The sequence below is a fragment of the Ooceraea biroi genome, chromosome 2, assembly GCF_003672135.1.
Source record: "Ooceraea biroi isolate clonal line C1 chromosome 2, Obir_v5.4, whole genome shotgun sequence".
Lineage (NCBI taxonomy): Eukaryota > Metazoa > Arthropoda > Insecta > Hymenoptera > Formicidae > Ooceraea > Ooceraea biroi.
The window spans coordinates 14858250-14883184 of record NC_039507.1 but is presented as its reverse complement, the minus strand read 5'-3'; the positions used below and the strand labels follow the sequence as shown (position 1 = coordinate 14883184).

The window sequence follows — 24935 nt, the reverse complement described above, 5'->3', positions numbered from 1 at the left end:
TTAATTAAAATACTTTATGTATTGTAAAATAAAAAAATACATATATTTTATATATCACACATTGTATCACATAAATACTGCATGTATCACAAAAATAACTTCATCAATATTAACTTCTTCATTTTCAGTTGCTACTTCGTTATCACTTGCTTCTTTATTTGTACATTTACTGCTTTGTGTGCTGCTGGTTATTGTATGTACATTACTTGTAGTACTGTCATCATTCTCTTCCATGTCTTTTGTTGGTACTTGCTTTTTTTTAAAAAAAAAACAAAAATTGTTGGTATTGCATCTTGTTTTAACTTATGTTTGCGATTGGCATCCCACATTTCTTGGGCAAAATGAACCTATATGATAATATAGTTTTATTATACACTTTAATTATATATAATTATGATAATTGTAAGAAAAACATTGAACGTTTACACAATTTATTATTAGATTAATCTTAATTAACATTGTAATTATTATTTTATTATACTAAAATAAAATGATTGCTAACCTCACAAAGACGAGAATTCTTTGTCCATGTCCAATTATCACTTGGAACATTTTTTATCCGTAACGCTCGATGTATGGGATCTTTAGGAAATATCTTCATGCTGTATCCTTTGGCTGCTGAATTATTACAAAATGGTGCTGCACATCCACCAATTTTTTACAATGTACATATCTTCGAGCACGTTACAGCGTACTCACAGGTGGCGGACTGTGAGCATGCGTGAGCACGTCAGAAGAGGTTAGGTTAAAGAGAGAGAGATGCTAAATGTATCCCTCTCTCTCTCGCAGGATTTTGCCCACATCGCCTTATGGCAAGACTCTTATTATAGGGACTCTATATACGTCTATGGTCGGAACTCGGAAGTGCCACCAAGGTGCGACTCTTTGGTCCATGGTGCAACGCCAAGCGGTCCTCCTCCCCGCCGTTCCTGCGGGCGCTCCGTGACCGATCGCGACGGACGCGACGAGTCCTCGATGGTGTGTCACGAACAGCCTTGACAAATAATCTTGGAGGGAGATGCGCCGCCGCGCCATCCACGAGCAGCTCTAGAACTCCGCAGACTTCACGAGACGGAATGCGCGTTGCAGGAGCGTCGGATCGAAAGCGCCGCGTTCTCTGAGAGGTCCTCGCGTCGCGTCGGCCTGCGGGCGGGAGTCGCGCTATAACCCAGTAGATAAGGCGACACCTCTCGCGGTTCTGCCGTCATGGCCGTCGTCGAGGAGTTCGATTACTTGTGCCGCCTGTGCGCAGCTAAGACGGGCATCCTGATGGGCCTGCCGATCTTCGAGGCCGGCGATCAGATGCGCAACATCGACAAGAAGATAGCAGCCTGCTTACCGGTTCAGGTAAGACACGATTCCAGCGAAGCGGTTACCGCGATCAGTCGCGTCGGCGGTGTCGGTGGAGTAATTGTGACCTCTGCTCTGATCTTTTTAATGCCTTGATGTCCGCATTGACACGAATAAGCGATCATTACCGTTTAATGATCGTTTGTTTTGTCTAGGAAGCCATATGCTCCTTTTCTCTCGTTAAACTTGGGATTCATTATGATAAAGATGCTCCAACATTGAGCGAATACTTATCGTAAATTTGGATTTATGTGTGGCTGAAAACAGATGATGTGCAAATGTATTTTAAAATTTGTGCTTGAAGTTTGATTGATTTTTATTTAGTTTAATCTGATTGGATTTTTATGTTCTTACCTGATGTAGTTCAAACCAATTTACTAATATCTCATTTGCTTTCTGAGGTGATTGAACCAAATTCGTCAAATGTTTGGTACTATAATTTTGCAATTTTCAGGTGTCGTTGACAGATCAGCTGCCTAAGGTGGTCTGTGAAGAGTGCGCGTTCAAACTGGATCAGTTGTTTGATTTTCGTGAGAAATGTCTACATACAGAAGGAATGTTTATGGAAATGCTGAAGGAGATTGGCAAGGAAGATGTCGTGCATATATCTGAACATGACTTGGCAAGCGTAAATAATATGGGCACAATTCAGAGAAACCTGAACAACATACAGATGAACGGTGAGGATGTACAAAGTCACACAACTGTAGTTCACGAGGCAGCAGAATCCACTATACATACGATGCAAGTAATGGACGAAATGGACCTAGCCGGTGGCGAGCAAGTAGTCTCCCAGGAAGAAATAGGCCAACAAGATGCAGACATCCAAGTCACGGGTATCGACTGTCTAGACGGTGATACCGTGAGAATGGTGGATCAACATATGAGAGAAGTAATTGAAAATGTCTATATTTTTCTTATGAATGGAAAATTGTATTGTAACAAAAGTTCGTGTTATTTTAGTGAAATTCCAAGACAAAATTTTATATGCATATTTATCCAACTACATATGTGCCATCTTGCTCTACTAATATTTGTCATCTTTATGATAGTTGCACGATTCCATTTTTCCAGAACTTGTCATCTTTCTTTCGTTAAAAAAATTAAACAACTTTTGTTACAACCCAATACTAATTATACATATCTTGTTCATACTTGAATAATCAATTTGCTCATTTGTGCATATGACATTCTTATTCAATTGGAAAATGAAATCTTTTATAGCATGAAATACAGCGAATGTGATGATATTTGTGTGTCTGAGTTTATCCTTGCCAGTTTATATAATCAAAAGTACTCTAAATTGTACTTGGTTGTTGGAAATTTCAGTGTTGGATTGTAAATTATGAATTTTGTTTTACAGGTTTCGAACCATCAAATTGCAATGCACTTAGATGGTGACATGACTGTAGTAGGAAACTTGAGTGGCCCTTTGAGTCAGTTAGGGATAAATTATGTTACTTCAATCAGTGCCACGGATCAGAGCCAGGAACAGATAGTACATTACTGTGAAAATGTAAAATATGAAACAGGACCAATAAAGCAGGAGTACCATAGATTGCAAGATAGATTAACCACAGAGGAGCCGCAGCATGTTCTTGAAAATAATGTAAGTACATTATTGTAAGCAGCAAGACAATTTATCATTAAAAAAGAAACCAACTTAAAATACATTAAAAGCAAAAGTGTAAATAAAAAACGATAAAAATTTATATTGAAATATAAATTAAAAAAATATATATTGAATATCTGAGATACTCGTAATTGCATTTTTACCTTAACTTTGTGATTCAGGTATCGGGGGACAACTTTACAACCTCGCAGGATGAAACAAAGAATAAACTGGAAGAATCTTGCATGAACGAAAATGGAACTGGCGAGCATGTCGATTCGGTAAACGCTTTGCCGTCTACAAGTCAGATAAACGGTGTACCTTGTGAGATAATGGTCAAATACACGAAGAGAACGAAGCGCGCGTTGCTGGAATCTACGCTGAGCAATCCCACCATAGACGAGACCGGTTCGCATTGGTACGTGTGCCCGTTCTGCAACGAGGCAGCCCTGGAGACGACGAATTTAGCCGCGCACTTCGAGCAGCATTTCTGTTGCTGTCCCTGTGGTTTGTATTTTACTAGTGTCGAGGTGTTAAGTTTACATAAGGAACAATGCGATGTATATAAGAACAACGTAGTCGATAATAAGGAGAAGAAGGACGCACAATTAGACGTGGCGGCAGCAGTACCGTCGCAAGAGAGCAATGACAATCCGGGCGAGCAGAAGAAGCAATCGACGGTGAAGCGCAAATGGACCGCGAAAGAGTGCACGGAGTGCGGCAAACAGTACAGGACAAACTACAAGCTGCAGGAGCACATGCGCAAGCATACAGGCGAGAAACCGTTTCAGTGCACCATGTGCGGCAAGGCGTTCCGCAGTAAAATCGGTCTCGCGCAACACGCGGCTACGCACACCGGTCAGTTCGACTACAGTTGCTCCACGTGCGGCAAGGGATTCCAGTGCAAGAGCTATCTCGTCGTACACCAAAGAGTCCACTCAGATCTGAAGCCGTACCCGTGCGAGAGGTGCGGCCAGAACTTCAAGACTAAGCAGTCGCTGCTGGACCACGAGAACCGCCACCTGGGCGTGAAGCCGTACAGCTGCGAGACTTGCGGCCGCGGTTTCATCACCAAGGGCCTGTGCAAGAGCCACCAGAAGATACACTCTGGCACGGACAATCGCCAGTTCCCGTGTACGGTGTGCAACAAGATGTTCGTCAGCAAGAGTTACCTCAACACGCATCAGCGCATCCACACGGGCGAGAAGCCGTATCTGTGCGAGGTGTGCGGCAAGGGATTCCTCACGCGAGTCGACCTCAAGATCCACTCGACCATGCACACCGGCGAGAAGAGCTTCAAATGCGAGATGTGCGGTAAGGTGTTCGCGCGACGTGCGGCCTTGCGGTGCCATCGACGGTCGCACACGGGTGAGCGACCGTACAGATGCGACGTTTGTGGCAAGACGTTCACGCAATTCAGCCCGATGACCATCCACAAGCGCCTGCACACTGGCGAACGGCCGTACAAGTGCGACGCTTGCGGCATGGCCTTCGTGTCCAGATCGACGATGATGTGCCACAGGAAGAAGCATCACGTTACAACGACTACTGTACAAAAGGAGGCGCCTGTGCCGCACAACGAGGATGCCGAGGTCAAGATCATCCTCTCGTCTGAAATCGTAGTCAGAGATTCGTTCGACGCGATCCAAATCAGCGTAGATTGAAGGTAGATCAAGCGAAAGAGGATCACACGCGCGCATTCTGTAAATCGTGTTTGACCGCGGCACGAGATCCCGGTGCTAAGGAAATTTGTTGGATAACGAACGACTTTTTGTCACCACAGTGTATTCTACAGTGTACATTCAAAAACTTTATACAAAGATATTTTTACAAGGAATAGTACTCGCGGTACATGAAGAGGATACGATCGCAAATTATATACTAGATGATTGAGAGACATGGTTTTCTAACGATATTGTCTTTGAATTTTTTCGAGCCATCATTGTAATTTCATGTAAATATATCTTTTATATTAATTTCTGTATCGTTTTCTCTGTTACATTAAAAACAATTATTCATTTCTTAAATCAGGATATAAGCAAACAAACGCCTTCTTTGTGATTCTTCGAGAGATCACAGCAAAATCATTATATGTACTATTTTAATTTATACTTAAATCGTACTCTTTACTTTCTTTGAGAAAATATTTGTAATTTTGAAAGATTATGATATAAAACTGTCGCATTCGTTGATTTTTTAATACTCAGAAATGTACTTTGCTACTCGAAAGTATAACAAATTTTAGAAAGTACTAATGTACTTGCGATAAAGACGAATTTAATAAACATAATCCTTTTTAGAACGCTACAGAGAAATACTTGAGAAATACTATTGTGCGTTTTGTAGGATACGAATTTAGCAGTACTCATTTATCGAACAAGAGATTTTAGATAGCTAACAACAATAGTTAAACATGTTTTATAGCAGCATATGATTTACGATTTAATATCATGAATAATAAGTTTCAATAAAAAGATATAAAAACGTAAGAAAGATATATTCGTGATGATTTGAGATCATATCGATAAAGTACAGAATTTCATTTCTTCATTCATTTCATTCTGTTACACGCTCACATATATCGTTCGTGTATTAAATTTCTTAGATTATGTTACATTATTTATATACTTCTCAAAATCTCTATCTATGTCATAAAAGAGGAACACATTATGAAAACCACATTATAAAAATAGTAAGATATTTTCTTACATACATCAACAACAACAAGATTTAACGAACATTTAACGAAGGCTGATACTTCTTGATGAGATATTACGCGATGATGATTATCTTCTTGCAATCGCAAATTTTCGGTAAACTTGAGGATCCAAGAAAGTAGATATATCATCCTGAATATCGATATGGATTTCTATATGCAGCTATTCAAATAAAACTCAAATAAGAATCAGCTTTCTGCACACTACACAAAGTAGAATTGTGATATAATAATTGAATATATAATTGAATATATTCAAATAAGTGAATATATAATTTGTAAGATTGTGATGATTGTAACATTATTATTGACGAAAACTCTTTGAGGGAAATATAAAGAGCTTTACACTTATGTGTCATTTTAATTACTCGACCTCGCATTCCTCCGTACGTATATATTTATTAAAGTCCCAATATTTTACGAAATGAACATCAATTATATTTTCCTATTTTTTCCTACAGAGAAAAGCCGCAGCAATAGCATGCAAGGAGGTATCAAGTGGAATTGAATATAATCGACATTATTAAAAATTCGTTTTATTTTGACAATACGAAATAACGTGAATCGCAACGGGCTGGTCTACCAGCAGCAATAAATGCATCGCTGATGCAATGTGCACGCGGAAAACACACGTATCGACGTGTCGAAAAACGGACATGGATTTACGTAACGTTTAGTTTTTGGAGTATCTTTTTTTATTACTTTAAATACCAGTTGGATGCAGCTGTCATGTATGCACAATGGATGTGTACGTAGTAACAACCTTTATAGTAACTGCTGCTGCTGGCTCTGCCTATTACCGCGATCTACAATTGACAACGAATATTTATTCTATAATTTGACATTAACTACCTACGCAAGGCATCGATGATATACATAATAATCCGTATCTACATACGGGGCCCCTAAGCTACAGACGACGACAAACTATTCCCGAGAGATGGATCACTGATCGTCGCAAATTATACGGTATACACATCTATACGACGTAGCCTCATAAATATAAAATACATATAAAATTGTAAACAGTTTTAAGTAGAAAAACGGAAACTTATACGACGATTCAATGAGGTACAAAATACATTCATCGTTGTTTAATATCGGATGTAGAAAAGGGCTCTTTGCTTTCTCTCTTACTCGTACATTTAATACTATATTTTCTTTTCATCACCAAAATTCAAATTCAGATCGCAATATAAAAAGCACTTGGTACTGAAGCCGTATGAGTGATTCGTTTGCATCTGATAATTCGTTCATGCAAAAGGTACTGTCGAAAATGTTACAAGGGAGATTTTGATCTCAAAAGCTGGCGACGTTCCGCATACGGAACAGCGCTAGTAAGAAATTTAGAAATAACAAACTGTAATTATCGGCAAATTAAAATGCAGTGCAAACTCTAAAGAAATTCATAAAGTGGAGCTTATTAAAATTCAATTGAAATAATTTGCAATCGGTTGAATGCGAAACGTAAAACTATTCACAACGGTGACAGACGAGCTCTGCATTATTATACTCTGAAGTATTATTTATAAGTCTTTTTAAAACAAAATCTGGATTTTACTAGAAAAGCATAGAACTCTTTCCTACATCTAATAATCCCTTACAATTTCAATTTGAAACACTGTCCGTTACTTTAATATTTAATATTTGGTTTCTTTCCTCTACATGTCGCACAATATTTTGCAAGCGTGCAAGGGGCCCTCACTAAATCGGTGGTCAATCATGAAGGAATTGTCTAAGAATGTATTAAATACGTATGTTACAAAGCACCATGATCTAAAATTACAAATATATAGGGTGTATCATGTAACAATACATAGAACAGAACGTTTGTTTTCTTTAGTGGTACATCTCTTGTAAAAATTAAATTGGAAAACGATAAAACGCAAGTAAAACATTGTTACATTGATAAAATTTTACAAATGTAACGTAACATGCTATGTACATTAATACATGTGTTTAACACCCTATATACTTCAGCTACTTATAATTATATAATACTAAATGGACTTACATATTTTAGATTAGTCATTGGGTTGATCGGAAAATCCACATGGACTTTCTAGTCAACCCAATATATGTATTTTTTATAAAAGAAAACAGGGTACTGCGAGATGAAGTTATTCGATTCAATAAATACGCATCTCCATTTGTCGGTTATGCTGTTTGTTGAACATTACATATCGTAATGAATGGTGCACGATTTTCACACGAAATATATCTGTATATGTACAGCGTATATAGATCTCCTGGTATCTCCCAAGTGTGATTATATTGATCCCAAAGCTTCTTAAATGTTAAGCTTATATATAAACCTAGCATAATCACAGCGATTTATATGTAAATTCGAAATATAACATTTACTAGGAACGTAAGGAAACGATATTGAACACTCAGAGATTAGTTATTTTTACGAGAAAAATTAATTGTCCATATACGAGCCAATGGATGCAAATGTGAGAAATTTATTAGATATCGGGAGAAATACGTATATTTGAAAAAGCAAAGACACTATTATATCATCAAATTTCCATTTGCTTTGAGATCATGGACGAATTGTGAATATCTCTTCGTAATAGCGTAAAATTACTTTATCACACCTTCCATTTCCGTATGCGTATACTGTTAGTCTATTACGAATTTCCTCTTCGTTGAAAGCTTACGAAATAATACCAGATTTTATAACAGCATATACCGTCAAACATAAAATATCCGTATATATTGAGACACAGTAAAATACATTACTTAAATTATTTCTTTTATATACAGAGAGAGAGAGTACAGGCAGCTGTTTTGAATTAAATTCTGGGTAGGGATTTGCACTGTTGTGTATTCACTATATGCCATTAAATTGACAAACACTAAGTAATTTAATGTTAGCAATTACTTCGGTTGCAAACCACACATATAGCATAAAATAAGGATAAACATTAAAGTTTCTATATGTGTGCATGACGATAGCAGCATAATGTAATTATTTGAATGAGACGAGACATGTTTACAAACGCTTCCTATTCATTTTAATATGCATTATGCTGCAATCACGTTGAATAACAATAGTGCTCAGACACCTTGGGTCACCTTGATCGTGAAAAACTAGAAAAGCGTTCTGTAAAATATTGAATATATAAACTACATTTACGGTATATTGTTAAACAGTGATGAAGCACTGAAGAAGCGTAAAACCGATATTGAGCCTTTGTTTAAAAAACGTTGCTAAGATTCTAACTCTTGCGTTTTATCGCGTATCGATTACTCGATTACTCCAGGTTTTTATTAAATTTATATTTATCTCGCGTAGGGTATTAATGTCGTAAGAAATTGTTTTCGATAGTGAAAACTTAAAATTATAGTGCACGCCAATGTAAAAAAGAAAGATAATTGTTACAGCAACGTAGTCCTTCAGTCTTTCTCTCATATCGATTAACTGTCATGGTTCAATTCTTTACACACTCGTTATAATATACACGTAGATTTATGTCTTCAATTATCAGAATGACTCACTGAATTAATAAAAAATCACCCCTAATTTTCCATTCTTGTACACATAATTGCAACGCGTCGTAAATCTTCGTAGGATAAGAGGAAAGAGACAGTTGGTCCTCTTTTGGTATCAGATGATGCAACAAAACATGCAATGTACGTAATTTTCTTCCCTTTTTCATCCGAGTTTCTCATTCACAATTATATACCATGAAAGTGATGTCTCTCAATGTCATTTCCGATAAAATTCTTCACTGTTCTTTCTCGCTACATGCGCGGCACCAGCTATTTTACGCAATGCACAACAATGATAATTAAAAAGCTTGCATTTGAACTAGAACTTGTCTCTTTATCGGATCTTATAAATAACAAATAAATGGTATACAATACGTACTACTTTATACAATGCCGAACAACAGCTATCTTTAGTGATATAAGAACTCTGCCTTAATTTATATTATTGTTTAGCAATTGGACGATTCGGATGTTACAAATTTTTCATTTATGTATATCGCTTGTAGACACATACATTTCAGATTCGAAACATATCGATTGTACACTGACAAATTGTGACTGGACCAAAGACCCCCAAAGGTTGAAGACAGTAATCTGGTATGTATTAACAATATAAATCTGGTATGTTAAACAATAATTTCTCACTTGGTTTTCTTTGTTATTTTGACAATTCATCTACGAAGAAATGATGTACGAATATATTGATACATGTTGATATGCGAAATCAAACTTTCGATGCACCACACACATACATATATATATATATATATAAAATCAAGCAATATTGCATAACGTTTGAATCATTTCTCGTGCCTTAACACGAAGGAATTTCTAATGTCGTCAATTCTAATGTCCAACAATATACATCGCTAATATCATAATCATACAAAAAGAAAGCAAATGTCAAATTAAATTGAAGTAACGCGTGAATTATGAAATTAATGAAAATTTGTACAAATTAATTTAAAATGTGTATTCTCTTATAGCAAAACAGCTTCATTAATTTAAATAATAGTATCAAAAATACATATTACTTATGCTTTATGGTAAAAACAACGATAATATGATCGTAATGATAGTAATGAATTTAAACAACCCAAAATACAAGTAAACTTATTTACACATATACATACTATTATTGCTCCAATGCTACACACTGATAAATGGATGCAAAGTTTCAAACAATACAGTGTCCGATGTAGTGTCCAGCTTCATCACAGGGTTTCATTAAATTTAAGTATTCCACCCTAAAAAAAAAGAATACACTTGCTGTTTTCTTAAAACATCTCTGGTAAATTATTTAGAATTAAAATTATTTAATTCTAAATTATTTAGAAACTTTTAACACTAAACCTACCGACAATTTACATATACTTATTCCTATTGAATACTATCAATATACGTAGGGCACAAAAAAGAATGAGAATGCTGTCAGGTTCTGAAGACGAGAGTGAAGAAAATGACCAGACATTGAAATTTCTGTTTATGAATTTCTGCCGAATGCAGCATTTTTAATCAAAACTTTAAAAACGGTCATTTGACCGGCGTGGTAGGTTTAGTGTTAAATTATTTAAAATTATTTAGAGATTTTTATACTTGGACTGCTTCATAATTAAAATTACAGTTCCGCGAACAAAATTGCACGGAAAACGATCACAACAAAAATAAAAGAAAATTTTCTTCACTTACAATGCTACTTCATGGCGAGGGTCTGTTTAAGGTGGCGCATGAGGTGACTACCAACATCATGTACCTCAGGCCATTGCTTGAGCACAAATACTATGCCCAGCACAACGAGTGTAGTTGTTAATATACGCACCCTGCACATGAAACAATGAGGCTTAGTACAGCTGTAACAGACACGTGGAAACAAAATAGAATAATGAGTGCGTAAAATAAATCTGGATGAATGATTAGAGACTATGAAGTATGGAGACGTGAATGAAACTTAATCAAAAACCAAGAGAATGAACAGATATTATCGCAGTATTTTGTATTTCAGCATACTTAGATTTCATAAAGTTGTTATAAATATTTAATTATAAATAAATATTGTGATGTAAATCCAACATTTCTTTATTTAGTCGTCAAATGGTTGTTTTTAAAATTGCTGAAATACAAAAAGATTTACGATAGCCTCACGATAAGCTTACCTAGTTCTGAGAAAAGGCATCATAATACCAGCACCTGTCGCAACAAGGAGCAAAATGACTTGCAATACTGTTAATACTACATTTATCAACTTTACGACCAATGCTCTTGCATTGCTGTTATCCAGACCCTCCAGTGTTACGTATTGTTGGTGTTGTTGTTGCTGATGTTCCATTTTACAGATTTTCGTTTGACAACTTTCCAACATTTCATGTATATCTCGTAATCTGTCTTCACTTTGATATTGCACTTTTTCCTCCATGTCTGTAATGGTCTGTTTTAAATTCTCCACTTCGTTCTGATGAAGCTCGGTTAAGTCATTGATCTGCTCTTCCAAACGTTCGCATCGAAAACGTTCTTCTTGGAGGGAATGAGAAAGATATGTCACTTCCTGCTGTAACGTCTAAGAAGTAAAGGAAATGTAAAAAATTAATATACATTGTTTAAATCAGGTCAATTAATTAATTAACATTTAGCATTATTGTCAATTACGTACTATTGCAAAATTTCCTTATTACATTTTACTTAGTTTTAAACTATATTCAGAATCTCTGCCAAAGTGGCAAGGCAAGTGACAAATAATACCTTTATACTGTCTAATTTCTCTCTCATCCGGTCGAGGTTCTCCCGATGTTCCTGTAGTTCGGAGAAAATGGATTTGAGACTGAGAGCTGCGTTGTTACTGTGACACGTGTGCGGCTGTCCTCTACTACCGGGTCCACTCTCGCTAGTTACGCTGGAACACTCGGACCCTTCCTCAGATGGAAACTTCATCGCCGCCGCGCTTTGGGTGGAGCCCAGACTGCACCCACCGGGAAGCGTAGCCGAGCCATGATGAGCTTTATCCTCCTCAACGCTAGTATTATCACCATTACCTGCATGCGGTGTATCGTTTACATAAAAAGTCGAGCCATCTGCAGAGACACAGAGGTGGCGTGTTAGAATTGTTATCCAATACCACAGCTTGGCCTTCCGAAATAAAGGTTATTTTTTAAATTATTTATTTTGTTATGCAGTCTCTTTAAATGATGATGAAGTCACTCTGTTTTAGATAATGATCAGAGAGTAGTCCTTCCTCTTTTTTCAACAGTTGCAAATAAATAATTTCAATCATTTCATAGATTGTTACGTATTGTTTTAGCATTGTTATAAGTATTGGATAACTGACAACAAATAAAGAAAAGCAAATAATACATAATTACAGAAGCTGACTACAAAAATTACATAACATCGCTATATGATACAACATAAATAAATATATATGCAACACAAGATACGAGATTATACAAAAGACTACACATCGTAATAAATCACGTCAAATCATATAAAAGAAATTATAAATTTTAATAAGCACAAATTGAAGGTAAACAATACATATACTACCCAGAATACTCTTTAATACCAGACTTTAGAAAGAGCAATGTTGTTATCAGTTGATCATTGCTTTGTAAAGAAACTAAGAAGCTCAAAATATACAAAGCAGCCGAAAATATAGGAATACTGTGCACGAAGCGTGTAATAAAAAGTGTAACAAAAACTCTTGCTTTTTGGATAACACATTACTTACTACTCTCAACTGCCATGATAGCAAAAAATGATACAAAAATTTTATTCTTTTAATTTAACGTTTTAAATTTGAGCAAATAGAAATGAGAAGAATAGATTGTACATATCACACTGTAAGAATTATGCAACTTCGTTATTTAAATAGTTGAAAATAAATCAAATAATTAAAAATGGTTTTTATATCCAAACAGAAGGAATGACAAATGCTTTATAAGTTTATACTTTAAGGTATTACTTTAAGAATATATGATATCTAATTTGAGTCTAATCTTTTAAATGAATATTATAATTATTAATATGTAAAATCGTTACTCTAGGATATATAAGTATATTATATCTTATAATTTCTTGATGATATATAAAATTCATTTAAAATATTTATTTATGATATACTACTTACGTGATAAAGTATTTATGTTATCAGCACTTCCAAATTTGTTCTTGATAAGATGAGCAAATTCTCTCGGTTTAGACATTACGGTTCTGCAATAAGATACAATAACAGATAAATATGACATTTTGGATAACAATATTTTTTAACCAAATTTTTCTTTTTCAAGTATTCTCGAGCTTTCAAGAAAACGCAATTAATTAGAAGCCGAAACGATACTAGGAGACGGAGGCAATTCTAAGAACTCCCGAGATGAATCAACCATATAAGAATACAGTTTCAGCATATTTAGGCATAGGGTCTATTTTCGTACGAACACTCACCCCGAAAAACCAGTGATTCCATCCCTGATGTTTCCTCCCACATTTCTGCAATGCAAGTTCATATTAGCTGAAGAGGCTGTCTCTGTTGTATCAACGGGCGAGGCAAGGCAGATATTCCTGCTTAGTAGTAAACTAAACATTAGAAAAATCATTCGCGTAATACTTACTTAAGCCCTTGACCCATATCTCGTAACACTTCCCTCGGTTGTCTGTGACTCGCAGGTGCACCGTTCATCTCATAATTCCTCAGCTTTTTCGTGTAACTGTCCAACTTCTTTTGCAACTGCGAAATACTGTGCGCCGATTTTTGATTCTTCTTCTCAAATACGGTTTTAATCCTAGTTAACTGCTGCTTGTCCGCATTAGCGGCCAATTTTAAATATTCATTAACGTTTTCTAGAAACCAAATAATATATAACTGTGTATGATGATACACAGGTACATGTGTACTAAGAATACAGGTTCTTGCGTTCCTGAATTCACATTAGATAAACTTATTAAGTGTTTGCGTACCATCCCGCGTGGTTTGTTCTATTCTTATCTGCTCCCGTGTCTTGGCAATTTTACTTTGAATATGTTCGATAGCTTGACGAACCCGCGCTGCGCTGGAGTCGACATCATCACTTATCAATTCAGAGGAGCCATTCGATAGGAACGATTGGGTAGCATGATATTGTTCCTACAAATACGTTAAATAAATTTAATTAATTAATTATCATTTGAAAGATTACAAGATACAAATTTGAAAATAATGTTACTATGTAAGAAAGAACATATTTTTAATACTTAATATTTTAATATTTTTAATAGTGTCAATATATTAAAGAAAACATACAATTTGTTCTGTGCCTTCTTCTTCATATTAAGATTCAATAAATCATCAGCTTGCGAAATTTAGTTACTCTCAATTTCACACAAATAATTTGTTAAAAGTTGATCGTGCTCAAAGCATTGAATAAATAATTGCACTGCTTTTTTAACCTGCGACCTGAGACTGCACATTAATGATTGCTCATGGTCTCCTATATAATCTACCATGCATATTAATGCATATACAATGACAATATTATGTAAGTCTGTTATGTAAGAACGTAAAGTCATGTTGTATACCAGATACATACATTAAATGCGCAAACTAACAATTTTCCTGCCTATTTTTTAAATGCAAACGTTTATTACCTCATACCGGAAGTATCTTATATATCTTTATTTGTGTGTGTGTGCGTGTGTGTCATTAGGCTTGCCTAAATCTTTATGAATATGTGTATAAAAATATTCATTGGGAAGTATTTCGATACATACTCCTTCATCATCAGTCGGTGGATGAATATTTGGCACAAACTCGTCTGGTTCGGCAGTGTTCGAAGTACCACTTGGTTCATCCATGGCATCTCCCACACGAATTAAATTTCCTGGTGATCTCTGTCTACTACTGCCTTTCATGCTGAAACTACTTCCAGTACCACCACCACCACCACTACTTCCACTGCCTGTGCTACCCTCTCCTGCTTGAGAACTAAAGAATTTAGCAAATATTATTTCTGTGTTTGTTATGACGATTTTATTAAATTTACAATATCACAATTAATATTACACTATTATAATATTACAATTGTAATGTTGTAATATTGCGTAGTTGTGTTATAGCAAACAGATAAATTACATGCGCATCTTAATGAATGTAGATCTTATTTGACAGTTTTAAAATTATATCTAGAAATAAATAAATATATATATATATTGTATATATAAAAGCTTATATATACATGTACAAACATACATACACACATACATATCTATTAATGGAAACTTACATTGGAGCATTACGCAGTTTTGGAGTATGATCTAAGTTTGCGGTTGATTGTTGTTGTTGATGCGACTGAGATGTCGAAGGTGCTCTACTGGGAGATCCACTGCGCGAGCTGTTTTTACTACTAGAAGTATTCACCATCAAGCTTGCCATACCTTCCTTCTGAAAGAGTTGTCATCTATCTATTTTGCTTCAGTGAGTTCACGTCGACCCTATATTGACATAACATAAATAAAAAATATAAGTGCATTGCAAAACCAACATGATTTTCTGACACAATACATGATTACTGTCATTAGTAGCAGCATTTTTTTCATTAATCCATTTATCTTGAGTTGTTATTCAATAAATGCGGCATATATCTGATAATTTTGCAACAAATAGAGATAAAATTCTAAATGAATTTAATATAAAAAATGAAGAAGGTAATTGTTATCCTACCTATAGGAGAATTTTGTCATATTTCATATTATTATTATATAGATAAAGGTCAGTATCAACAGAACTTATATCTCTGTGATAAGCTTTATCTTATTACAGTATATCGTGACTCATAGACTTTTCCTGAAAACATGCCATTAATGGCGGAAGAAATAATTTCAATCTCACAACCTCGCAAATGTAATAATATATAATTCTCTTTTATACTATTGATATTCCTGTTAGTCTCCATAAACTGCATTAATATTTTGTGTTCTACTTTCATTGCTTCTACAACGGTAACATACATAAAGCACAAGTTTGAGAATACTCCCCTCTCTCTGTGTTGGGCCCCCATGTATCTATCTTGGGCAATAATTTTCTTTAAGAGGTCACGCATTATCTAATTTATACTTTAAATATACATTGAGCACGGACTGCAGTTAAATTTAGAATGTAGGATATGTCATATTCAGAGACAGATCAATGAAAGTAAAAATATTTCGATTATGCTTGACATATAACTAATCAAACAAAAGTATTATATTATTGCGTCCTCATTTACAGTGGATCTAAAAAAATATCTATATAGAGTTTATCCAAAAAAGCTTTTATTTATATTAAAAAAATAAAACTATTTTTAATAATGTTGCATTTAATATTGATAACATTCACGAAGCGTGATTACGATTTTTAAATGAATACATCAATATATTGGACACGCTATAAAAGCTGAAATGTGTTTCTTATTCTGGTAATAATCATAACGGAAAAAATGAAATCTTCCTTTTCAATTCTACGCCGTATCGCTACCTATAAGTATCTCTTAATTGATGAATCATTGCCATTATCATAACTATGTGCTTACTAGCATTGATCTGGAGCTAAGACTACGTAGTAAATGACATGACACAACAGTGAACATCATAATTCAAGCGATCATAGATTATAATACAAGTTTCTCTAAGATTCCATATTCACGTTGTTAGTTTTATCCGCACACTCTTTCGGGGGATAATAATTAAAACGATAATCATTTAAATTAAAAAAAAAACTAAAAATTTCTCCAACAAATTTTTCCGCTACTTTCAAAAAGATAAGCAGGAATTCACAAGATTATTCTATTTCTCCACATCGAGTCGGGAATCGGGAGCAGGCGAGCAAATGACAGAACGCGAGAGCGACGAGAAATCCCGGCGTGTCATTACCTTCGTCCGTGCTCGAGGAGGTCGCGCAGCAAGGTAAGGCCTCGACGAGGATCTTGGACGATTGCACCATGTATGGCCGGGCAGAACTTCGCGAATTTCGTGAGGACGACGTCGCGTCGCGGCAGCAGAAGCAGCACACGGTGAAGAGCGGCCGCACGTCGCCGCGCTACTGGATTGCAAAATGCGTCCACGCAACGGAGAGCTGCTATCGTGCACTTGGCGATCCGAGCTGATCGGAGCGAAGTGTGAACTGCTGCGGATTCGCTGGACTTCGCTCCTGCGGCGGGGACGAGCGCGATTTCGCTCGTGTGCTGTGATCGGTGCTGTTACGCGGACGTGAAGTAGCGTGCGGCCAGTATCGATGCAAAACACACAGGTCCGTATTAATAGCGCGCGTTTATCGGGTAGCACCGACGACGTCGATTTTCTTTCCCCGCGTCGGGCGGCGTCTCTCCATCGCGATGCGTCGACTACTCTAAGCTAATTCCTCGTCCCTTTCCCGTCGTCTGCGGAAAAAATCATGGAATAAAATCACGGAATTGTTTTTCGTATGTTGTTTTTTTCTTCATGATCGTGATTTAAGATTTAAGGGGGTATTCTAGTGTAAAAGCAGAATTTGTATGCTATTTTGGTGAATTTTTTTTGAAAAAAGTATAAGGTTTTTTGAGGCAGGGTTTTCCCTGCTTATTCATACATATTTGGTGTATGTTTCCAAATTTTTGTAGTAGACAATAACTATAAATAAGCGCTGCACATGATATTAAATAAGAACATGAAAAAAAAGTTGGTCCATGGTTCCCATGATTTCAGCTGTTCTGCTCATCTGAAACAAAAAAACCAAAGAGATTCTTAATTAGTATGAGTGTGGCTATAGCAGGTACCAGAATGAAAAAAAAATGTTGAAAATTTAAAACATGACTTCATTGAGAAAATTAAGTTTCGACTTGTGCCATTTTTTTCACCATTGCAGGGCTGTAGAAATTCCAAAAAACAATATTTCGACTTGATTGTGGTAGGGGCTATAGCCACACATATACTGAAGATGTGTGCAAAAGCCTGAGTCAATTGATTAACTGGTTTTTGAGATATCATGGGAACCAATTTGAAAAACATGGTTTCGAGAAAAACACGTTTAAAGTTTTTCATACTGATTACATAGAGATAATGTTACTTACGATCAATCGGCTAGTCCAGGGCCATACAGGGGACATTCCTCTTGTTCGTAGAAGTCCTGCAGAGCTGATCTCTCTTCCCTGCGATTCATTCTCTGATCTCGAGAGAAGTTAGTGGAGCGCCGCTCCGAGCGGGTGATACGAGCTTCGTTCCGGGAGTTTGCGTACATCACCGCTTGCTGACCAATACTGACTCCCATCACGTTCATAAGTTTGAAAATTGGCATAAATCCTTTATTGAAAATTATAACTGCCAAGAATGTTGCTATTTCAACAACTTTCACGCCAGCATGGAGATGTTTTGGAGCAAAAGTCCAAATCAATGAATTTAGAGATTCATTGTACTATATAACCTGTACTATACAAAGGCTCCAATTCAAATGTACGACCTTCAAAGAATAACGATCTTCCGATCCTACCTAAAATACTAACACAATGCTCTGTTGTGTGCCGCGCGGTCCAACCGCCGAGCGCGCGCCAGAGGTTATTTTCTATTAGGTGCTATTACTTTGTTAATTTTGCGAATCGGGCTAAATCTTCTCGCAGACATATTTTCCATACCATATACTTGCAAAATATGCAAAAAAAATTCGATTTTTCTGACATGCTACACTAGAATACTCCCTTAAGATCGCGATTTAACGCGCACCGACAGAGGTTACTTATTGAGAGCTATTAAAATTCGATTCTCAGTATCGAACGATTTAATTGTGACTTTTGTTGACCTGATAAGCGGAAGAAAAAAAGAGGGGCACTCGATGTTGGCGCTAATGGACGGTCGCATCGATACGTATCGCGCGTAATTAGCCCTGATTAGCCGCTCCTCGCTATCACCGTGACACCAGCTATTTGTGTCAGAACTCTAGCTCGAATGCGGATAACGAAACTAAATTTGGCGACCAATAAAATTCGCACGTAATGCACCGCACGACACTGCCGCGACGTCTCTAAATGCGACTGTCCAGTCGCATCTGTCTAATGTCAGAAGCGCGGATGACACAACACGCCGATCAGGCACGTCCAGCGTGAAGCGCTTGTGATAAGAATTTAAGTTGACGGATGACTAAAGCCATCGAATCGTCATATATCTCTTCGTGATTCACGGTTTCTTCTACGCTTAATCTGCCACACAATTGTGTCCGAATGACGAGCATTCCGCGTCGCGCGCGTCACGCGACGTGCCCTCGCACGGCAAACGAAACTCGCTCGACTGTTCGTTCGGTGTGAAGCGTGCCGCAGACGCACAGGTGCGATCGTCCGGAATGAACGCGCGCACTTTCGGAGAAACTCGAGCGAACGATCGTCGAGCGCAAACTTCAGGCGATACCGTGCGTTTCCCGGGAAAGCGCGAAGGGAGCGGTCGACGGTGCTTTTGCGCGTCGGGAGGACTTTGATCAAAAGTGCTCAAACGTGAAGTTGTCTCGTTCGGACACAGGACACAACCTCTCTCTCGTGCACTCGACTCGCAAGTTTGCGGAATCGCAATGTCGCTCGTCAGCAGCGCGATAACCTACGTGCGATCTCTCAGAGTACGGTGGCAGCATCGGCGTCGGAATCGACTCGCCGCGATTCCGCTTCCGCGTCCGTCGCGAGGTTCACGGAGTCCTCGCGCGCGAGTCTCCGCTCCGGCGGCTCTCTCGGCACCCTGCGGGCACTCGCTGTTATTCGTTGTCAGCGACGGCGCGGGCGTGTCATCGCACGCCGATCAGTCTCGGCATCGTCGACATCGGAGGTGAGAGTACACATCAACTGGGAAGGTCGCGCGATCGGTTCTTTACGCAACTCGGTCCTTCGCCGTCCGTCGCACGCACGCACGTCACGTCACGTCAAGACGCACGCACGACGCTCGAGCTCGCACTTCGCAGATGGTTGCGGAGACACCTTAAGCGCGAACGCACCGAACAACGCGATCGACAAGACTGTCTGCGCCGCGCCGCGCCGCTGTACGAAACTACGAATACGAAACAGTGATGAACTTTGACTATACAACCATGCCAGCCGACCTTTTTACGACCCAGTAAGCAAACTGTCAGCAGTATGTCGACAGATTGGCAGCAGATTCAATCAGAATAATGCAACAGATCCGGTACCATCTGTATCCGCATTAAGATTGTGTTCTGCCAGCAGATTGGCGACAGAAACCGAGCAGAGCCTGCCGACATAACCTGGCGGCAGATTGACGGCAGAAATAGAACAGGATCTGCGCAGTGTAGTTGGCAGCAGAAATCGAGCAGGCTCTGCGAGAAAGTGCCGTAGTAGTACAAATTTATTGGAGCAATATTGGTTAACAATATAAATCTAATTTTTTATGTGGGGTATGAATTAATTTCTTATATTGGTCCACTATTGTAAAGTAATCTGTTTTTTTAATCAATACTTAATTTGATTAAATGGGCAAATTTAATGCCTTCAGATTGCTTGCGGCGTGTGTGGACGTTGTCCATGAGAACCTCTGTGCCGCAGGTGCAAAAATTCTTAGAAACATTAATATTATTATGTCAAGACGCGTATATTAACTTATATAACTGTCAGGCTAAATCTTAACGTCGAGTAAGAACTCAACATGTTCACCACCTAGCGGTGCGGAGCGAAAACGCATATTCCTAGCCGTGTAAATTTGAATAGTGTCAAAAGCTGCAGATCCTGTTCGGTTTCTGCCGCCAACCTGGCGCCAGGTTATGTCGGCAGGCTCTGTTCGGTTTCTGTCGCCAATCTGCTGCCAACTACACTGCGCAGATCCTGCTCTATTTCTGCTCCCAATCTGCCGCCAGGTTATGTCGGCAGGCTCTGTTCGGTTTCTGCCGCCAATCTGCTGTCAGATCATGTTATAAGCAGGATCTGCTGGCAGAACACAAGCTTAATGCGGACACAGATGGTACCGGATCTGTTGCATTATTCTGCTTCAGATATGCTGCCAATCTGTCGGCATACTGCTGACAGTGTGCTTACTGGGTGGATTTTGTACCAAATCTGTGGCCTCTCTGCTCACATATTTTGTCGAACAGATTTTGCCAATGTCTGTTCTTCGCAGGTTTGGCTGACTGGGGATGTAGTGAACGTAAAAAGCGCCCTCAACCAAGTGGCGATACAATGTAATAACAGTCTATTATTTCATATTTATTTCATTTCTTTTTACTTTATTTCAATATATATGTTTAGACAATTATATTAGTAATAAATGGGTGTTCAATGTACATTCAATATATCCTAAAATGATTCTGTTTTCTGCTAACATGGTTCTGTACTCTGCTAAAAGTAGGTAAAACAGTGACGTATATATTATATTCTATCTTTCTTTTTCTTCCTCCTTTATCTCACTTTATGTTTTCACCCATACAGCACAAGATCGTTCTATATATGGATTCCTACTGTCCGATCAGAAGATCTCCGGTTCAAACTTTATACAAGGATGACGATAATACAATTTAAAGAACTATTATCATTAGTAGAAGCTGATTTAAAAAAAAGCAATATATTGTTCGTGAACGAAGTAACGAAGAAGCTGCGTCAAGAAGCTGCAATCTGTACGTTTAGAATCCTGCGCAAAAGTTTTCTGCGCAGACGACGCTCGACGCTCGACGTTTTATCATGTAATGGCACCTTTACATACAGCGGCATACAGGTCTAGCAACGAGGTCGAATTTCAATGGTGGGGGAAGGCAGTTTTTTTTCACCTTAGTCACCGACGAGATATTCTTAAAGACCAGCAGCCTTACGGGGATTCACTTTTATAATCGACAATTATCGACCATTTTATCGACCATTCGAATGTACTGAGGGTAACTGTATATATTACAATGTTTCTGGTCACTGTTTATCATCAGAAAGTTATCTGTGCTTAAAAATAAAACAATAATTAAATAAAATAATAATTATAATACTTTAAAAGAGATAAAATTATGTTCGATACATTCAAAACGGTCGATAATATCAGCGCTCTTCAATTATCTCCGGGGTTCCTTTTATGGTCACGAAACTTTACCCAGAGCTACAGCTACTGTATAAAGCGGGTTCTACAATGAGAATTTAAGGTATAAAACTTAAGCTTTAAACCACAAGAAATTGATCAATCACAGTCGATTTCTTTTTTCATATTCGATTGTGATTGGTCGATTTCTTACAGCTTAAAGCTTAAAGATTAAATTTTGTGCTTTAAACTCTCATTGTAGAACCCGCTTAAGGGATCATTTGATCACTTGAGGTCACTGGATATAAAATCATTTTCTTATATTCTTTTTTATTTTTTTTCTTTTCTTGCATGGATGCAAGAAATATATTTCACTCTCTGTTTTTTTCTTTAGAGAATTACCACAGATCTCAATATCACAGAAGAGAAACTGTCAATAGAACTTCAGGGAACAGTGGCACCTTCTTCTTTTAACATGAGTAACTAAACATCTATTTTTCGGCTAATTACCGACTTTATAAACATTTAATTAAAATTATTTGAATGACTCACAAACCTTCTTAAACCTTCTTAAACATACTTCATAATTCTTCATACAAAATACGAACGATTCCATACAAAAATATTGTTGAATTTATCTATTTCGGCTAAATACATGATGTAAAAATAATTAATTAATTACAATTAACTGAATGACTCACAAACCTTTTCAATTGCACTTCAAAAGTCTTTATACGTAATACAAACGATTTTATATAGCAGTTTTTTAAAATAATGTTTATTTCTGGTCAAATGTATACAAATCACTCACTGACGTACTCACTCATCAACGTGCAGCCCGAACCACTGCACCTATCGACTTGAAATTTTAAGGGTATATTCCTACTATCACGTAGGTGCTCACTAAGGGTGGGTTTTCCGAAATTCCACCCCTAACGGGTGAGAAGGTGTAAAATATGTTTTTATTTAATTCTACACATAAATAGCGCGGGCGAAGCCGGGACGGGGGATGCTAGTACTGTATATTTTATCATGCAATGTTGTAGAAATAATGTTATATTGTAAGAAATGTTATTTTAATAAAAACAATAATAATTTAAATAAATGTCACAGGCGAAATTGGAACTATAGATTTCGTACCATTAAATTAGATTATTCGTACCATTAAAATAAAAACATTTTTAGTTGCAGTTCAGTAGAGTTACTTCAGCCGTTTAGCTCGTATTTCTACTACAGCTTAAAGACTGTATCAAACTACATTAGAAATTGGAATTGCGAGTTGAAAATCAAAATATAACTGGCAATGTTTCGATTTATTCAATTCAAACACCAAATCGTAATCTCAAACTCCAACGCGTAATTTGATATTGATTTTAGACAGCATATATAATATACAACAGTTGATCAACAGTAGGTAACATTAGCAACCTACAATTATCTTCAAGCTGTTTTTATAATTATAAAAATGTACTCACTTTTATAATAATAATAGTATTGGTCAATGCTAGTAGCTTTTTAAAAGTTTCACAAGCATTAAACCGAGATTAAGAAATATTGGGTCGTCCGGAAAGTTCGTGCCGATTTTGAAGGAAAATTCAAAGGCAATATTTTTTGATGTCGATAAATATTTATTGACTTATGTATGCACCGTTATGTTTCACAACCTTTGTCCATCTTTCACGCAACTGGAAGATTCCATTCTCCCAGAACTTCTTAGGTTTCTCGGCGAAAAACTCCTCAAGGTGGTTTTTTATGTCGATCAAAGAGTTGAAGTTCTTGCCGCTAAGAGAATTTTGCAAAGACCTAAATAAGTGAAAGTCTGAAGGTGCAATGTCTGGTGAATACGGTGGGTGAGGTAGCACATCCCAGCCAAACTCCAACAATTTTTGTCGGGTAGTCAAAGAAACATGAGGTCTGGCATTGTCCTGATGGAACACGACGCCCTTCCTATTAGCTAATTCTGGACGTTTTTCCTGAATCGCTGTCTTTAATTCGTCCAGTTGCGAGCAGTACTTATCTGTATTTATCGTTTGGTTGTGTGGTAGGAGCTCATAATATAGGATTCCTTTCCAATCCCACCAGACACAGAGCATGACGTTTTTTGGATGAAGGCCGGCTTTCGGAGTGGTTAATGCTGGTTCATTTCGCTTACCCCAGGATCTTTTTCGTTCTACATTGTTGTAAATGATCCATTTTTCGTCACCCGTCACTAATTGCTTCAAAAATGGTACGTTTTCGTTGCGTTTGTACAGCGAGTCGCAGATGGAAATGCGATCCATTAAATTTTTTCGGCCAAATTATGCGGAACCCATACATCATAGCGACTTACGTAACCAAGCTTCACTATATGATCGTGGACAGTGGTTTTCGATATTTTCAGTATCTCTGCTAATTCACGTGTCGTGTAGCGCGGGTTATTCTCGATCAGTGTCTTGATTTGGTCATCATCAGTAGTAGAGGGTCTGCCCGAGCGTTCTTGGTCTTTAAGGTTAAAATCACCAGCTCTAAACTTAGCGAACCACTTACGTACGGTTCTTTCAGCTAAAGCGCCTTCTCCGTAAACAGAACATATCGAATTTGTTGCTTGTGAGGCATTTTTGCCTTTCCGGTAATAGAAAAGCATCAAGTGTCTAAAATGTTCTTTGTTTTCTTCCATCTTCAAAAGAGTACAAAACTGACACGAATCAATTTATCTGAAACAACTTTTTTCCTAAAGATGCGTTGAAATGTCACCTTTAAGCATATGTATATAAATCGTATGTTTTCAATAACATTGATATATTCAGACATGTTCCAACGCCATCTATTAAA

At 37.2% G+C, this 24935-nt stretch overlaps 2 protein-coding genes, 1 long non-coding RNA gene and 1 pseudogene across 11 annotated transcripts; 2 read left to right on the top strand and 2 right to left on the bottom strand.

The window, feature by feature from the left end:
- On the bottom strand, positions 1–622 carry LOC113561502 (annotated as a pseudogene).
- A 552-nt stretch (positions 623–1174) lies between these two features.
- On the top strand, positions 1175–6029 carry LOC105284023 (zinc finger protein 260). The gene is made up of 4 exons (XM_011347207.3): positions 1175–1347; positions 1805–2242; positions 2714–2959; positions 3145–6029. The coding sequence occupies exons 1-4, from the start codon at positions 1207–1209 to the stop codon at positions 4624–4626; spliced, it is 2307 nt and encodes a 768-aa protein (XP_011345509.1). The 5' UTR covers positions 1175–1206; the 3' UTR covers positions 4627–6029.
- A 169-nt stretch (positions 6030–6198) lies between these two features.
- Positions 6199–20034, bottom strand: LOC105284020 (transmembrane and coiled-coil domains protein 2). Of its 8 annotated transcripts, none has more exons than XM_011347200.3 (13): positions 18943–20034; positions 17046–17551; positions 15422–15629; positions 14910–15123; positions 14121–14286; positions 13775–14003; positions 13608–13652; positions 13294–13376; positions 12895–12903; positions 11913–12241; positions 11330–11730; positions 10866–11026; positions 6199–10423 (listed from the first exon to the last, which is right to left on the bottom strand). In XM_011347200.3, exons 3-12 carry the CDS (start codon positions 15568–15570, stop codon positions 10870–10872), a joined length of 1782 nt encoding a protein of 593 aa, XP_011345502.1. In that variant the 5' UTR covers positions 15571–15629; positions 17046–17551; positions 18943–20034; the 3' UTR covers positions 6199–10423; positions 10866–10869. The 8 variants fall into 8 exon arrangements, with proteins under 8 accessions (XP_011345502.1, XP_011345503.1, XP_011345507.1 ...); XM_011347201.3 differs by having other exon boundaries at positions 19732–20034; XM_011347205.3 differs by having other exon boundaries at positions 11913–12202; positions 18943–20033.
- Positions 20035–20141: 107 nt separating this feature from the next.
- LOC105284022 lies at positions 20142–22074 on the top strand. Of its 2 annotated transcripts, XR_894797.2 has the most exons (3): positions 20142–20234; positions 21249–21472; positions 21557–22074. It is a non-coding gene; the product is annotated as an uncharacterized LOC105284022 (long non-coding RNA). The 2 variants fall into 2 exon arrangements; XR_003406227.1 differs by lacking the exon at positions 21557–22074 and having other exon boundaries at positions 21249–21499.
- Positions 22075–24935: the final 2861 nt, after the last annotated feature.